Raw genomic sequence first — 18,632 nt, forward strand, 5'->3', positions numbered from 1 at the left:
GAGACAGAAATCTTAAATAAATAAATTAAATAAATAAATAAGAAAAAATAAAAAAATTTTAAAAAAAGTCTGCATGACAGACTTCACCTTCTGATCTTTGTGTTACTAAGACTTTCTCACACTTTAAAGAGAAAGGGATACAAACTTTCCACCTTTCTTATTGGCTGCACCAAGGGTTCATGTAATTATGACATTTGTGTGTATAACTGTTTTTATGTGTTATTTGTTTAAAGAAAAAATGAACCACATCAATTTTTTTAGTTACTATTCATTTTACAGTGTGCTAAGTTATGACTTCTTTGTCATGCCTAAATAAAATGCACGTGTGCAGATTTACAAATGTGAATGTATTGATGATGTATTAAAAGCGCTGATAAGTACAGACCTGTGTGCTCTGAACATCTTAAAATCTATTAGAGTAATGTTTTTGGTTCCACTAAATATTCCATAAAAATATTAAAATGCTAATTGTTTGTATAAACAGCATTCATTACTCATAAGATTTTATTAAGCTCTACAATTTAGGTACATATTTATATCTTTAAATATATGTATGTAAAGATTTTCTTCTAAAACAGGTTCTAAATAAACAAATATTAATTACAAACTATTTCACTTGCATAATAGTCATATAAAACAGAAACATCATATGATTCCTTTTTCAAAATAGTCTTAATATAAAACTGTTAAATGTAGCCAGGCGGTGGTGGCGCACACCTTTTTAATCCCAGCACTTGGGAGGAAGGGCAGGCGGATCTCTGTGAGTTCGAGGCCAGCCTGGTCTACAAGAGCTAGTTCCAGGACAGGCTCCAAAGCTACAGAGAAACCCTGTCTCAAAAAAACCAAAGGGGAAAAAAAAAGAGAGAGAGACGGGGGGGGGCATTTAGGGGAGGGGAGAGGTTGTGCAGCCGTGCACCACAGTTCCAGATGTCCACCAAGACTAGGTAATATGGGGCTGGAGAGATGGCTCAGCTGTTAAGAGCACTGGCTGCTCTTCTAGAAGACCCAGGGTTCAGTTCCCAGCACCCACATGGCAGCTCACAACTGTCTCTATCTCTAGTTTCAGAGCTTTGGACACCCTCACACCAATGCATATAAAATAAAGTTAAGTAAAATATTTTTTAAAAAAAACTAAGTAATGTATGACAGATTCAAAGTTACTACAAAGAGGTCCTGAAAGGATACTATGTGGAGCTGTGACAGTAGAGCCTAAATTTTAGTGGAGACCCCAGTTAGTCTGAGGTACCAGACCGTGTGACAGCTGCAGAGGAAATCTACAGAGATGTAGTGAAGTTGGCCCAAGAACACATAAAGAGCTGTGTGTTTCAGGGACCAGAGTTAAGTCCTTTGGAGTTCAGAAGGCCAGAAACATAGATGCAGGAAATGGTTTCCCCATGCTAGGGTTCAGTCCTGCTCTGACCAAATGTTGCCTTGCTGTGAGCACATTTCCATTTTCTGCAATGGAAATGTTTACACTGTGCTGTGTTTGAGGAATGTAACTTGCTTTTTGATGTTATAGGGGCTCACCGTTAAAAGACTGCCTAAGTCTCAAAATAGATTGCATTTACCCTAACGACTATGAGGACTTTGAAGTCTAATTGAACACATTCGGATATGATGAGACGGTCTTGAGTGTACAACAACAAGGGGTGGAAGGTTGTGACTTATAAAGGTGATTTTTGCAAGTCAAATTGACAAGAGGTAGCCTTGTCATGGCTATTACTGACTGTTAACATAGTAGGGTCTAGACTCAAATAGGAAATCTTTGGCCATATCTTTGAGGGAGTTTTGAAACTTTTTTGAAGTGGGAAGACCCAGCCCTAAAAATGGGTGGCACCATTCTATGAGCGAGGTACCTAGTGTGAGGACAAAGGAAGAAGCAAGCTGGGCAGCAGCACTCACCTGTTTCCTGACTGCAGATACACTGTGAAGAACAATGTCGTGTTTCTGCAGCCATGCTTCCCTGCAATCAAAGACTGTATGGTCAAACTGTGAACCCAAACAAACCCTTCTTTAGTTGTTTTTATCAGATGTTTTTACTTATCACAGGAAAAGAAGCTGATACACAAAGAGCTACTCAACAAATTCAAGAGCAGTATGCAAGTGCAGCTCACCTGTTTCCAAGCTGCATCTCCTACCATGATGGAAACAGCTGCCTGTGGAGGAAGAGCATCCAGAGACAGCCAGTGCGAGGCTGTCCTCTTCCTGTGCCAGAGGACTAGCCCATGTCCAAGCACCACGTTTAACATCTCTCTTTCCCCGGCATGGCGGCACAAAAAGATGTTGGTGGGGTATTTTATTTTAGCCTATTTAAACATATATCTATATATAGGTTTTTCGAGACAGGGTTTCTCTGCAGCTTTGGAGCCTGTCCTGGAACTAGCTCTTGTAGACCAGGTTGGCCTCACAGAGATCCACCTGCCTCTGCCTCCCGAGTGCTGGGATTAAAGGCATGCACCACCACCACTCGGCTAAACAACCCTATCTTAAATGTGCACAAACAGTTTTTGTTGTTATTAGCTTTGGTCCTGTAAGGCTACAAAGCATACTCTTCTAAACGTTTTCTTCTTCGCTGAATGTTGTATGCTGTGAGCTTCAGGGGACTTCTCGAGTGTTCTGGAGTGGTCCGTGGTGTAATGCAGTTCTAAGCATCCATTTACCGCCTCGGTGTTGGCAATCTCCAATCCAGGCGAGGCATTTCAGAAGAGATTTAAAGTAACAGCTTCGGAGCTGTGCCCAAAACCTAAAAATCATCATTTCAAACAAATAATTCAAAGGTTCCTAGTTTTGTTTCGGTTTTAGTTTTGGTGTTGTGTGTGTGTGTTGTTGTTGTTGTTGTTTTTAGAAAAATATATGGTCTACATACAAAAATGTTAAATTTTGGATAATTTGTGACCCAGATGTCCATAAATGATCTGAATTTTATAGTCTGACTTTAATTTTCCCAGTGCTACACACTGAAGTTTCTGGTTCTCACGCACACTGAAGTTGACCTGTCAGTGTGCACTCGTGTGGTGAGGGCTCACAAGGACCTGCACATGAGGCCCGGTCACACCCACAGGCCTGTGGAAGCCTTGGGGTCTACACTGCAACCTAGAGACGAAGGCAGCTCCTGGGGAAGGTGGCACTCCTTCCCCTGAAGCAGGCCACTTCTCTCTGCTCCTTCCCATCTTTGGAGTGTCTTGCTCCCTAGCCGGAAGACGCTGCTCTGACACAGGCTGTGTTTTGTCAAGATTTGAGGTGCCCTCGGGTCACCAAGCATTGAGCAGTGACTCACTGCTGACTGGCCTGCACAGCAGATTCGGGTCACAGTGGCCTGCAAGCAGCCCTTTCACCTCCCTCCATCATATCCTCGGCTTCAGTTGTACTTCGCTTTTCAAAATGGCATAGGGATAGTGTAGACGCCTCTCTTTCAGTACACAGAAGTCATTGTCCCTCTTGGTTCAAGTAATTCATAGCACAGTGTGTGTACAATGTGGATGATTTGAGGCTAGTGGATGTCTGTTTGTCACAGTAACTGGAAATACAGTCTTAATCATTTGCAAAAAAAACAAACAAAAAAACCCCACATTCCTTCAGATACATACCCAGGAGTTGCGGTATAGCTAATCATGTGGTAATTCTATTGTTAATTAAGAAACACCACGCTGACTTTCATATGAGTGTATTAATTTATATTCATAGTAGAACATATGAGGATTCTCTGTGCCTCCCTAGTTACTTCCTACCAGTACTCACTGCTGCTTGCTTTCTAGGTGACAGCCATTTTGACTTAAGTAAGATGGAATTTCAATCAGCATTTCCACCATGGCCAAAGATAATGAACATTTTTTCATGTACTTCTTGAGATCTGTTCAATAAATTTCCTCATTTACTGATCGGAAAATGTATTCTTTTGGTGTTTGCTGTTGTGAACTCTTTATAGGTTCTAGATTTTAATCACCCTGAACATGTGAATAGCTAGCCAAGACTTTCTCCTCTTTGGCTGGCTGTATCTTCAATGTTGTTTCCTTTGCTATACTTTAACTTCATGTAATTCCGCTTGTCAATTAATTGCTACTATTTTATTATTATATTATATTTATTTATTATTATATTATTATTATTTATATATATTTATTATATTATAGAGTTATTGGAGTATCTCTTAGAGAGTCCTTTCCTGTCTTTAAGCCTTGAGGTATTTTCCATATTTTCCTCTAGGAGTTTGAAAACACCAGGTTGTCAATTCATGTGTAATTGATTATTCTACAGGATGATAGGGATCTAGTTTAATCTTTCTACGTGTGAAAATCCAGCCTTCCCAGAACCGACAGGTGATGGCACACACCTTGAATCCCAGGTCCAGAAGTAGAAGATCAAGGCCAGCCTCGTCTACAGAATGAGAGAGAGAGAGAGAGAGAGAGAGAGAGAGAGAGAGAGAGAGAGAGAGAGAGAGAGCACATCACAGCACAGCTATAGAAGTCAGAAGACAATCTGTAGGCGTCAGTTCTCTCCTGCCATCATGCAGGTTTGGGAACTATTGAACTCAAGTCTTCAGGTTTGGTGGCAAGCACCTTTACCGGCAGAGCCATCTTGCTAGTCCTGCCACTGATTTTCATATGCTAAATTTACATCTCCACACACATATAAATCTCAACACTTCCCTGGTTTAGACTTTATGATGTTTAATATTTGCTTTGTTCTGTGTGAGTTGGGGTCTCACTATGTAACTCTGTCTGGTCTGGAATGTAGATCAGGGTGGCCTCCAAACTCAGAGATCTTCCTGCCTCTGCCTCAGGAGTGCTGGTATTAAGGGTATATGCCACCACTCTTGGATGGCCCTAATGTGAATGGAAATAATTTAGCTTTTTTGTTTTCTTATTTTTCTCTCTCTTATTTCTATTTCCCACCCCTTTGCTCTATCTGCTTTGGGCATTAGAGTAATGCTGACTCCATATTTAGCAGGACTATTCCCCTATTTTATGAAAACAACCCTTCTTTAAAGGTCTTACAGAATTCAAAAGTAAATTCACCCAACCTTGAGCTTTTCTTTGTTGGAAGATACTGTTTCAAATTCATCTTAAGGTTGCTTATATTATCTCGGTTCAAATTGGAAGGTCATATATGTGTAGATATGCATTCATATGTGTGTGTGTATGTGTGTGTGATCACTGCAACAGTTTTAAAAACATTTTCTAGTGGTTCTTGACATTCAGTGGTATATAATGTAGTTCACGTTTTCTCATCTCTAATTTTACTAACTTAGCTCTTCTCTTTTCTTTCAGTTAATTCAGCTAAGGGTTTGTTACTTTCTATTTTTTCAAAAAAATACTGAAAGTGCAGTACTGAACTTACTCATAATAAATATATCTGAACTTATCTGTCCTTTTTATCTGTTTATTCAGTTTCCCACCCTCACTGTGGCACAACAGGCCCCAGACAGAAAGAAGAGATTGCCAATACTGGACCTCCAGTCCAAGCAGAGCTGTTCTTGCATGGGATAGTACTGAGGCCATGTAGCAGCAAGCAGTAGGCCAGGATAATAGTACTGTCTCTTTCCCTCTTGTGGTTAGAAATCATACTAAGAACATAGTATTTGAAGACCTTTTCACCTGTTTGTGATACAGTTTCTGTATTTTGGATTCTTTTATGTTGGAGACTGTTCTTAACTGTGTGGTGATTCTCAACCATGTGTTCCCACTGGATACTTGCTCTGAAGAGCCATTGGGGGCAGGGCGGGTGATAGTCAAGCTTCACACCAGGCTAACAAGCAGTTACTAAACTGGAATTTAGTCAAATGCCAAATTCTAAAGGATTTTTCCTCTGGAACAACCCAATATCTCAAAAGGTATGTGTTGGTAGGGCCGGCCCACTAGTATTCAAGAAGTTGGGAAGGAAAGAAACTGCAATTGACCCAATTCAGTATTAAAATATATGCAATCCTCCAGATGTCAATGTCTTATATTGCTCCTAACCTTATACCTTGTGCTCCGTGCACTAGACCCTTCAACAAATGACATACCTCTCTTTTAAGGGAGAGGGGGTTGGGAATGCCTAAAACAGTTATTTGGGTCCGGTGGGTAGGCCAAGAAGTCATACTTTTGAGCAGCATTTTTATTTGTAGCAACCCACATATTCTGATTAGCTACAGGGTACATCTGCTTGATGTGTCGCCAATCCCCAAGCACAGAGATTTTCCCTTCTATATACATGCTAAAGCTGTTGGCTCTCATTCCTTTCATGTGTCACACTGTAGAGCTGAGGAGCTTGAAGTTCAGTCAGTACGCCACTTGCTAGCATGCTCAAGGCTCTGGGCTTTAACTGCAAGGCCAGAAAAAAAAATAATGAATAAATGTAGCTTCAAAACACTAATAAATGTATATCCAGTCTGCTCTTCCCTTCCTAAGGTTGGTAACATATTGATGTCTGGAGTGGCATCAGCAAGAGAAAAGTGAGCTTGAGGCCTTCTTGGGACAGGAAAAAGCAGAAAAGGGACAAGTAAGGATGTTCTAGAAGATGCTGATAACTACCAAAGAGCAGGTGCTGGCAATCATAAACTGGTGGGTAGTACTAATAGCACCTTTCACTACTTTCTACAGTTTCTATCAATAAAAGTAGCCTATTCCCCGTGAAGTAATGGAGCTACTGATACATTCTTTCACACTTTCTCTAAAGGAATCTGGTCTGAAGCTCAAAAATCCTAATTTGGACTTCCAACTCAAGCAAGGTAGGGCATACTTAGCCTAAATTACCACTTAGCTGAACTCTCCATAGCTTGTTACTTCTGGGGAGTTGGAACAAAGACAGATGATGAGATAGAACATGCCTCCTTGATTTACCTTCGAAATGGTTTGACCCCAGAAGGACCATTTTCTTCAGATGATCCAGGTTATAAACTGGCCTATCTAGTTCTCTGTAGATTCTCCTCTATGAGGCAGAGAAAGATCCAGAAAAGCTAAGGTATTCATTCTTTCACTCAAAATTTATTATATACCTAGTATGTAACCAACATGCTGCCCGGTACTAAGACTACAATGGTGAAGGTCCCTACTTTCAGAGAGCTTAAAGTCCAATGTGGGAAAGAAACAATTATAACAGAAATGGACCTAATTTTAGGCCCACCATTCAGTGGTACATGGAACAGAGTGGCTCCAAAAAGTGGGACAGGGAAGGGCATGGGATGGTGGCTAGAGGATCTCTGCCACCCTGAGTTGTAGTTTTATAGCAAACCGATGTCTCTCCACATCTATTCAGCCTGGCTAGCCCCTAGATAAAGTCACAGGTCAACTTAAGCATCCCTTGATCATTATACTCTTCTAAGTTTTTACCATTTGAGTTGTCTATGTGATTCCTATAGATCACGCCTTTACAGGTACATATGCAAAGACTATTCTCAGAAGTGCATGATATCAGAAAATTTACAAAGGAAAGTGCATGATATCAGAAAATTTACAAAGGAAAGTTGGGGCATGTAGACTTTAGAAGCTGGAAATCACTGAAACTGAAGTAGGAAGAGCAAAAACGTGTTACTATGACCTAGTCAAAGTTGGGGTCATGGGAGAAAGGATACCCAAGAAGACCTCTGACATGGAAACACTCAGCCTATGGCATTGTACCCAGCTAATCTCAGTGGAGATCAGTCTTCCAGAGTATAGCCCAGAGCCATGAAATATTTACTTAGACAAAGGGAAATTAACCAGGTCACTACAGTACACAATTGACAACCCTCAAAAAAAAAAAAGGTACTAACTTTTAAACTGTGTGTGTGTGTGTGTGTGTGTGTGTGTGTTTGAAGCTGCCCCTAACACCAGTCTACACAGAGAAAATACTCATTGCCCTTCCTGCACTAGTAGCATTGCCATGGTTACTTTCCAGCCTCCCTCAACATTAACTTAAGTCACATCCATTGTGAGGACACGTAGGTTGTTTCTTCAATTCTAGAACTCCCAGAGGTTCTGATTCAACATTGGGAGTGTCTGTTCAGTTTCTTCTCAGCTCTCGAGTGTGTCACACTAGAGAGCTCTCTTTTCCTCAATCAAAATGAAGAAATTAATCCTCCTGAGTCTTTATCTGCTTGGATTTGCTAAAGGTAAGAGTTCTTTTTAAACACAAATCCTGGGTGGATAGCGGAGGGGGCTTTTCCCCCCCAAGAAAGACTAGTCTTAGTTACCCAAATCAACCTGACTTGGAATCAAGACTTAACTAAACAAGAGCAGTTCTGAGGACTCCTATATTACTGATCTCTCCTAGTTACAGATGTAACTAGGCCCACTGGCCTAACGTGCTTCTGCTTCCTTCAGCATTTACGACTGGTGAGACGGCACTTTACCAGTATAACTCAAATCCCATCCGGTAATCTTGGTAGATTAACTTTGTGCTTTAAACTTTCTAGTTTAAAGTTTACCCTACCCAAAGTTTAAAGTTTTCTACTGTTGAGTGAAACTCTTGCGTCCTATCACAAGCACCAGAAAGGGACCTAAACTCGATTTAGGATGGAATTACTCGGTACTGAAAGCTACCCATGCCAGGCGGTTGTGGCACCTCTAACTCCAGCACTCGAGAAGAGGAAGCAAGAAAATTTCTGCAGTATGAAGCCAGCCAGGATCTGATACCCAGACCCGGTTGTGGAGTAGATGGACTATTTGCCTTCTCTCTCCCTCCCTGTTTCTGGTCTCCTTGTCTTTCAGCGTAGAGGAACCGGAGGAAGGGTTGGTGGCTGACTACTGAGGCCACGAGGGAGGGATGATTTCTGATTCAGGTTCTGTTCGGTAGCGACATTCACTTCCCTTTGTGTTTGTCATGCTTAGGTGAGAGAATCCCACATGTACTTCTTGTGTCTTTTAAAGTCTCAGAAGTGGTCTCCAAACTTTTGTTTAAACACTTCTGTCTTTCCTGATATCCTGGAGTAATTAGATGGTTTGCCCCAACATCTAAACTATCTTTAAGTGTCTCATCTAGACTCTCCAGAAAACATCCCTTTCGTCCGGCTCCACAGGAAATCAGTCTTGATCCCGCTCTTTCGTCTTCACCGCTCTCCTTTCTTCTCCCTCCTAGGAGCACCACCAGGTCAGCCTGATGAGCTTTTTGAGTCTGCAGACCACCAAGCTTCTATCCAGCAACTTTCAAGTGAGTATTTCTCACTCACACACCCATCAGATGCCGAATCTCTATACGAAACCCCTTCAGGTGAGAAAACTCTGCTCGATCATAGTTCAAGTGAACATGAATCAAGTGAGCATTCTACAGGCGAACATGTTTCAAGTGAGCACAGTTCGGGAGAACAGTCTTCAGAGCATGTTTCAGGTGAGCATGTGTCAAGAGAGCATATTACAGGAGAGCACACTTCGGGCGAGCACACTTCAGGCGAGCACACTTCAAGCGAAGGTTCAGAACAGTCAAGCGAACAGGCTTCAGAAGTGTCTTCAGCTGAACAAGTTTCAGGAGAAAAGACTGAAGAGGTGGGTGAACAGTCGGCTGCCGAGGCCACTTCAGGTGAAAAGAACGAACAGGGTATGAGCACACCATTTCCAAGCACATCTTCAGGTAAGTCACAATGGAACAGTATTCGTCTTAGACTAGAGGTTGAGGCCAACCCGGGCTACACAGTTCAACAAAAGCCTAGGCAACTAACTGATCAACACCATCTCCAGTACGGAAGAAAGAGAGGTGGTGAGGGGGAACATGTAAGGAACTCAGTTTTAGAGAAGCAGTGTAAAAGAATCATTAATATATCACAAATGGCTCTGTCAAAGACTCTGCTTCTTCACAGTATCAGGGAGCATTCTCCAGGTTCCATGAGGCCTTAAATGTAACACAATTTGGAGAACCTTTAAAAAAAAAAAAAAAGATTGATTTATTTATTTATTTATTAAGTATACAGTGTTCTGCCTGCAGGCCAGAAGAGAGCATCAGATCTTATTACAGATGGTTGTAAGTCACCATGTGGTTGTTGGGAATTGAACTCAGGACCTCTGGAAGAGCAGCCAGGGCTCCTAACAGCTGAGCCATCTCTCCAACCCCTAGAGAACTTTTAAGAAAAATATCACCAATATAAAATGCTACTGGACTCTCCAACCCCATAGTTCATAAGAACTTATGAAGAATCGGCAAGATAGCTCAGTGGTGACATCTATGACCAAGTATGGCAATCTGAGTTCAATCAATAGCCAAGGCCCATATTATGGAAAACGGATTCCCAATTGACCTCCGACCTCCATATATGCCCCATTCACAGTAGAAACATAAGAAAAATCTAAAGTTTGATGCCTCAAAAAAAAAAAAAGTTTGATGGCTCAAATCGATACAAATATTTCATTTCACCCAATTATGTTAATTACTCTAAAATTTTAGATGCATAAAGTAAGGTGAAACTATTATCCCAATGTCAGTCACATTTCGAGAAAGTAGTAAGTTAACCTTAGGTCTGCTTAAAGCTCCTGCTCTTTCTTTGCTCTGCTTCTTTATGCTTTTTGCTAGGGACTTAGCACTAGAGGTAGTATAAGGACACAGCATTTCAGAATGTTATCACTGACCAAGATAAGTCTGAAAATACAAACTGTGCCCAATGGTTCATGTCTGTCATTTCAGTACTTTTGAAGCTGAGGTTGAGGTCAGACTGGGCTAAATACTCAAACTCTGTCTCAAATACACATACAAAAGGAAGGAAAGGAGGAAGGGGAGAAAGGGGGAGGGAGGAAGGAGAAAAGAGGTAAGAAGGGGGAAGGAAGGAGGGAAGAAGGGAAGGAGGGGAAGAAATACAGGGCTGGCAACATTCTAGTATGGCTTACTTACTAGTTAAATTGGCTGCAAGTGTGTTTGTCTTGGGGTGCAGGAGAGTATGACAAACATTCAGTTACTTAGTTTTCTTTTATGAAGTAAAACATGATAGAAAGGCATTATAATTCAAGAAGCCAATAAATTCAAGAAGCCAATGGGATTATAAAGTAAAAGTCACTCAGATAAATTTAGTATTCATCAGTAACAAGTTTACAAAGTAAGAGAAAAGTATTTCTTCTTACTCAGAAAAAGAACCTGGTAGTCCACACTTGTAATCTCATCACTGGGCAATTTAGCAAGACTTTGTCTCCAACAACCAAAAGGAGAGGGCGGAGTTAATAGGGGGAGAGAGACTGGGGTTATAGCTCAGTGGCAGAGCACTTTTATAAGGCAATAGAGGTTCAATCCCCAGTACTGCCCAAAAGAACTAAGAAATATGTGTACTTTTTGCAACCCCCACTCCCTATATGTGCGACTCAACCAAGTGGTCTGTCGCGAAATTTCATAGGCTTTTTTTCAAATTTCAGGCGTAGCAATAAATTGCCACACATGTTCCTATATGAATGATGATGGAAAATGTCTTCGTGGAGAAGGAATATGCACCACTCAAAATTCCCAGCAGTGCATGTTAAAGAAGATCTTTGAAGGTGAGGGATAAAACTGCCAGAGAGCACAGCAATTATCTTTTAAATAAAAATGGGGTGGCATGGGGGGCGGGGGGGGACACAATAGGGATCAATGAACTTGGGAATTCAGAAGACTTCATTCCTTCAAGGACTGAGCAGAATTCTAGGTACTGATAAGTGTAAGATTCTTGAGGGAGGAAAAAGAAAAAAGGGAAAGTGAGAAAAGGCTTTCTTCAGAATAAAGAAACCTTTAAGTTGTTCCTTAAGCTACTTCTTTACTGACTACAGTCAGAACTGTTTAGTTTGTTCATGACTATATATTCCTAGGACACAACACAATGTAGACACTAAGTAAACTAATCAACAACTGTCTACAGACCAATGTGCACAGGCTAACAAAGCTGAGTGTATATTCTCACATCTCTCAAACCTTATACCTAGGATTCATCTCCAAAACAAGGGATCTTGGTTACTTCCATTCCATGAACTGGACTACCTGGCTCTGGTTTGTCCAATCCATTGAAAGAAATAGTCTCCCTATATTTCTATAATTGTACAGTTAACCATCACTGAATAAACATCAACACCAAAGATCACAAGCAAGCCTTTCAGAAGGATGCATCAAAAACAAGTGTACAGAAAGACTGTGGTCACCGGGCGATGGTGGCGCACGCCTTTAATACCAGCACTCAGGAGGCAGAGGCAGGCGGATCTCTGTGAGTTCGAGACCAGCCTGGTCTACAGAGCTAGTGCCAGGACAGGCTCCAAAGCCACAAAGAAACCCTGTCTCGAAAAACCAAAAAAAAAAAAAAAAAAAAAGACTGTGGTCTTAACATATTACAGAGAAAAGAGGCAAGATGATGTGTGTCTTTTCTCAGTACTTGAGAGACTAAGGTAGGAGAATTAAGTTCAAAAGACCAGCCTGGGCTATATAGCAAAACCATGTCTAAAGAAATGAAAGGGGGCAAAGGGGGCAAAGCACAGAGTGCTAGAAGGTAAAGGAAAACAGGTAAGTCTGGAGAGGAGGGTCTTTTTAAAAAAAAAAAAATGTAAAATCCACTACCCAGTTTTGGCTACACATTAGAATCACCTGAGCAGCTTTTAAACTCCTAATGCTCTGAACCCAAAAGATGGCTCAGTAAGTAAAGGTGCTTGCCCACTAAGCCTACCTAGGACCTGAATTATATAACAGCAACCCACATGGCAGGAGACCAATTCTTACAAGTTGTCTTCTGAGCTTCATAAGCACACGGCCACACACACACAAATATTAACAATACTAAATAAAAATTTTAATGTTCACTTTGAACCAATGAAATACCAGAAATGAAGAGAACTACTAACTGGGTCATTCTGCAGAGACAGGCTAAAAACGAACACCAAGTCAAATCAAGAATACAGGGTGTAGACAGGAAACACAACAGTTCTTTGGGGTTTGGCAAGTCAAGAGGTAGAAGAAAATAAATTGAGAAACGTTGATTGGCCAAAGCAAAATTATCCAAGACTCTCAAAGGCCAAGTAAGGTTAATCAGGAAAGCAACAGGTACAGGAAGGATGGCAGAGTTCCATTTGGGACAGGTCAATTTTAGCTGTATTATCTGCACAGAGATGATCATGACTTAAGTGGAAAGAGGACCTGACTTGGGTCAGTAGAGATAACTGGACAAGACAGAAAATTAGGGAAAACCTTGCCAGAGGAAGGTCAAGAAAGGAGTATCAAGATCATGCAGAAATGGCAGGGGGGAAGGTATGGGAAATGGCTAGAGATTTTTCTACTGCATCTTTGGGAGCAAAGTTTAAATTCTGAGTACCTGGAGTTCAGAGGGGAATGAGAAGTTGAGGCTAGCCAGCTCGCTAGAGGTTTGCAGAAGGATAATGGCAGCAGAGTAGTATGGTCAAGAGAAAATAATGAGCTTGGTAAAACGTTACAATAAGAGGAAGAGAATGAAGATATAAACAAGAGGAATGGGCAGCTGATAAAGCAGACAAAAAGCAGGGAACAGGAAACTACACACATAAGTCCTAGTCATCACTGTATGGGAACACAGGACCGTGGATAAAGGATAGGCTGGGAGAAAACAGCTTTCTGTTAATGCCAGGCTGATTCTTCTTTCAGGTGGAAAACTCCAGTTCATGGTTCAAGGGTGTGAGAACATGTGCCCATCTATGAACCTCTTCTCTCACGGAACAAGAATGCAAATTATGTGCTGTCGGAATGAACCTCTTTGCAACAAGACCTAGAAGCCTGCACCTCCACTTCTTGCTCTGACGCAGGCAGCTTCACTCCACTATACTCGGCTCAATTGATACTCATCTTCAACTAATCACATCTGCCTGATCAGACAAGAAGCTCGACCCATTCATTGCCTATGTCCTTTGCCTTTCTACCTCCTCTCCTTCCCCAGACTTCCTCTTGCAATACATTCCTATTGTTAAAGAACAGACTTCAGATTGTTTTCCATCAGTCTAATTGCAAAGTTGTTTCTTTCCATGACCAAATTAAGTCAATGTTTTGAACAATTGTTTATGGAAGCTGAAGAGGTCTCCTGGGTTAGATACAACAGGGATGTACAAATTAATCTTATGTGGATCATAAGCAGTATGTAGGTCTGTCCCCTAAACCCTTCCATTTGTAATACACACAACTCAGTATTTTTATGAGCCTTTCAGCCTTTAATGGTCCACTATTAACATAATGGGAACAAAATACCCCTTTTTCATTTAAGCAATCCATAATACTTAAACCATTTTCAGAGGATCATCTACTCAGTCATAGCGAGCAGGTGGAATAACGAACAGTCCTTCCCCTCAAGGTGTTTTCACATGTATGATTGCTCCTTACTCTTAGGAAAAGAGCCAGAGGGTAAAGTTAGGAAAGAGCATCATCCTTACTCTACAAATAAGAAAATGTGACACATATGGTTTATTATTTATTTAGACTCCACATTATTACAAACTGACTAAGGGTACAGACTTAGTGACACCCACAGCTGGATTCCAAAACCAAATATGAATGACCTCAAGGTGAGTCTTCACATTAAACATCATAAAGCCAGGGCGGTTTTTCAAAAAAGTCCTCTCTTCTCTCCACACGTTCATCTCCTTTTATCCATCAATTCCACATGTTTAAAGGCTCACGAGCTGCTGCTGGTCTTAATGCACATTGAAAAGCAACAGACTTTAATTTCAATAAAATAATTTACCACTTTTTAAATATTAAAACTTTTTGGTATCATGATTTTTTTTAAAATATCTTACTCTAGTTCAGGCTAGTCCAAACTTCACTGTGTAGTTAAAGGCTGGTCTCAAATTTGCAGCAATTCTCCTGGCTCAGCTTCTCATGTGCTGGGATCATAAGTATGAGCTACCATGCATAAGAACTCTTGTACATTATAAAATTGTCCATTATAGAACATGTAAATACACACATACCCGAACACACATACACACTCATACAAATGGCCCCTCTCAAAAAACATCTGAATAAGTTTCCACTGACAACAAATATAGGCTGAAAGAATTTTTGAACATATAATCCCATCTTTAGATCAAACAGAATTAAAAATTATGGCCTGAAACTAAAATGTGGAATTCTCAATTTGACAAGATTTACAGAGAAACAAGAAGGAAAATGAACACCTGATAACAGTGTTGACACAACGGGTTTCTTTGAGAGGAGAATATAAAGATCTACTAGCTATAGACATTTGGAAAATAAAAATTCAAATATGTTATTAGAAGCTAAGAGAGTTCTGGCTTATACCTATGGGGACCAAACCTATCACAATTATACATATCAGATACTCAATAAAAAATTTTTTTAAAGCTTCAAAATTTCTCCTGAAAGAGAAAAGTCACTATAAACAAAAACAGCACTGAGTGAGATCTGTTAGACTTCTGCACGGTTAACTTGCAATCCATGCATTACAGGATGGCAATAAACCAACAGTCAGTGACCAGATGCTTCAAGTGAATACTGGCTAGGGCTGGCCAAGTACCTGTAAATTGGAAGAACTGGGGGAAAAAAAAGTCACAGGAGAGAAACCCAACTGAGAATCTACTCTGACCAAATTCTTGACTGACCGTCTGAATTCCTAGAAGCCCAATAACAGTAGTATCTGAAAGCTAACAGAACAGAAAAGATTGCTGTGTCGTACAAGACCTCCATTCTTATGTCCCACTAAAGCAAAACCCAGCACTCTTCACAGGAAAACAGTGTCCAGAATCTCTACAATTCAGCAACTACTACATAACTTATTAGGCATAGAAAAGGCAAGGAACTATATAACAAGTAGCCAAGGGAGAAAAAAGGCAGTGAATCAAGACAAGGTCATGAGTCTTATTTGTGGGGCAGGAACTTAAGACTGAAACAAAATAAAACAAACAGCTGAGTACAGTAACTGGAAAAAATATATAACTAGATGGTTTTAACAGGGTATTGGGGCCCACATTAAGACATCACTCAGTGTGAAGAAGATAAATCAGTAAGTATCCAATTGGAAAAAAAAGGAGGGAAAAGCTTCAAAAGTTAATAAATTGTTACCAACACTTCCACATTTAAGTAACAGCTAGAATTTTCTCATATTGGATGAAGAATGAAGTTACCAATTCATAGCAAGATAAGTAGAAGGCACACAACAGTAAAAATACTTCAAGAGAAAGAGAACATAACACACATGTTGGCATTAAGGGCTTTCGCACCACCCTCAAGGCAGCAAGCCATACTTAGGAGCAAAAGTCTGGTTGTCAAAACCTGCTCTTCAATTGTGGGAACAGATAGGTCTATTTCTCCTAATTTAAGAGTTCACTCAGGGACAAACAAGTTGGGGAGAAAACCATGGGAAACAACGAACAAAGCTAGAAAGGGACTAAAGACAGGCACATACCTGGACATGAGGTTATGGCCAGAGGAATGTGTAACTCCAGCTTGGCATGATAGAAACACTTCTAACTCCAATACTTGGGAAATGAAGACAAGTCAATCAGGAATTCTAGGCCAATCTAGGCTATAGGAGAAGCTATCTTCTGAGACTGGTGAAGTGTCTGCCCCTTAAACATAAGGACCTGAATTCAATGCCCAGCACCCATGAAAAAGTGCCAGCCCCGTGTATCCCTCATCCCCCATAATATCTACAAATGTACACACACACGTGAGAGGTAAGCAAAACACAGAGGAATTGAGAAAATATACACAAAGGAAAGAGAGTAAGGAGAGACCAGAAGACACTAACCCTCCACAGCAGCTTGATCTGAAGACTCAAAACATGCCTTGCTATGATGGGGGTCTGCTTCAGACAAAGCAACTTCAACTGTTTGTTTTTCAAGCAAACAACAAATTTTAAAGATTTATTTTTATTATTTTGTAATTATGTGTGTGGGTATGTATGGATGAGTATGTGCACTTGAATACAAGTGCTCACAGAGCAGAAAACTGGCTGCTAAGACAATCTCTAAAGAAACAGATTGTATCCAGGCAGTGGTGGCAAACACCTCTAATCCCAGCACTGGAGAGCCAGAGAAAGGCAGATCTCTGAGTATGAGGTCAACCGGGTCTACAGAGCAAGTTCCCAGACAGGCAAGGATACACGGAGAACCCTGCCTCAAAAAAAAAAAAAAAAAAAAGGCTGGGGGTGAGTGGTGAGTGACAACAGATTTTAAATCAAGAGTGTTCAAAGAACAACGAATGTCAGTCAAGAGTAATCAGAAAACAGTACATAAAGAAACGGTATCAGAGCTAGAAGTGGTCAACATTAAGAATCAGCAACTTCTTTCTTCAGTTCTGGGGATTAAGTCTAAGGCTTCTGTCATTAGGCAGGTGTTCCACCACTGACCCACGTTCATATCTCATCATCAGCAACTCTGAAGACAGGCCACTTAAAATTGAATCTAAGGAATTGGGAAAAGGCTGAAGTAAACAACTGAACTGACTTAAAAGACACTGTCAAGCAATTATTACTATTGTGGAATCCCACAGGCAACTAAAGAAGGACAGAGAGCATTTGAATGAAATTCTTCCAAATCAGAAGACAGTCATGGAGCTACAAACACAGGGAACTCAAAGAACTCTAGGGAGGATAACCCAGGAGAGCAAACCAAGACACATATACTGTCAAAAGACTATCAAAAAATAAAGACAAGGGGGAAAAAAAGGAGTCTTGTGCTGGAGACGGCAAAGCATAGCGCCCTCCAGTGGTTCCTGAGATGCAGGAAGCAATTCCCTCCAGGCAACCCAGCGGCAGCTAAATGAGTGTGTTACTTGAGGACCAGGGAGGAAAAGCCTGTGTGCCCCATTTGGCAATGTTACAGATGATTCTGGCTATAGCAATTCTACTAGTATACTTGTCTTCATGTTCTTTTTCTCTTTCCGAACCAGTGACTTCTGAAAATACGGATGCGCTGTATGATGGTAAGAGTCCTCCTGATCTGATAGAGCGGGCTGGCACTGAAGCTGTAAAGCAGGTTATGAGAAAAAAAACCTGGCTGATGAAAGAACTGGGGAAATTTGGGAAAAATGCAGAAATTGTTCTTTGCTTGCTTCTAAAATTTGGCAAAAGAACTATACTGAAACAGAAAGGAAGGTAGCGATGATGAATAAAGTTTCTGCGAACCTAGGGCTTTAGGGCTGCCAGCCTATGGCCTCATAAATCAACATCTGAATTGTGAGGAACAACAATGGGAAAGGTAAAACCCACTGAACTCTGCTTCTGTAAACTGCAGGTGGTTAGCCTCTGAGGTGAGAGCCTCAGAAGTTGTTTTATGATTAACCCAGCTAAGAAGTAAGAATATAGTGGCTGGCATGGGGCTTGGGAACTGGAAAATATCATAACAAATGATGTTCTGATTTCAAAGAATCTTTACACTTCTTGTGAACTGCTTTGCCCATGTAATGATGAACCTGTGGCAAGAAACCAGAATCATTTTATTTGTGTAAAATTTACAATAAAGGACTGAAGTTTGAAGTTCAGGGCAGGGGGAGGGGAGTAAGAAGAGCTGGATATAGTGGTATACACTGGAAGCTGAGGCAGAAGAATTGCAAGTTTAGTGTGGGCGTGAACTATCAAGTGAGGCCCAGGTCACCATGGGCCTCATAGTGCCCTGCCTCAAAAATGATTTTTTAAAAAAATATTATTAATTTTCCAGCAGAAACCTTGCAGGTCAAAAGGCAGGGAGGTAATACAGACATTACTGAAAGAAAAAAATGACTGAAGACTATCAACTGAAAATTCAATGTCTGATAAAACAAAACTG

The 18,632-nt window shown here is 40.8% G+C and overlaps 1 protein-coding gene across 1 annotated transcript; it reads left to right on the top strand.

Annotated features, from left to right (window-relative positions):
* Positions 1 to 8,022: 8,022 nt before the first annotated feature.
* Positions 8,023 to 13,625, top strand: Acrv1 (acrosomal vesicle protein 1). Its single transcript, XM_050125641.1, has 4 exons — positions 8,023 to 8,071; positions 9,037 to 9,525; positions 11,286 to 11,405; positions 13,501 to 13,625. The coding sequence occupies exons 1-4, from the start codon at positions 8,023 to 8,025 to the stop codon at positions 13,623 to 13,625; spliced, it is 783 nt and encodes a 260-aa protein (XP_049981598.1).
* Positions 13,626 to 18,632: the final 5,007 nt, after the last annotated feature.

The sequence above is a fragment of the Alexandromys fortis genome, unplaced genomic scaffold (genome assembly GCF_014885135.2).
Source record: "Alexandromys fortis isolate MF-2015 unplaced genomic scaffold, M_Fortis_MF-2015_v1.1 scaffold_253, whole genome shotgun sequence".
NCBI lineage: Eukaryota > Metazoa > Chordata > Mammalia > Rodentia > Cricetidae > Alexandromys > Alexandromys fortis.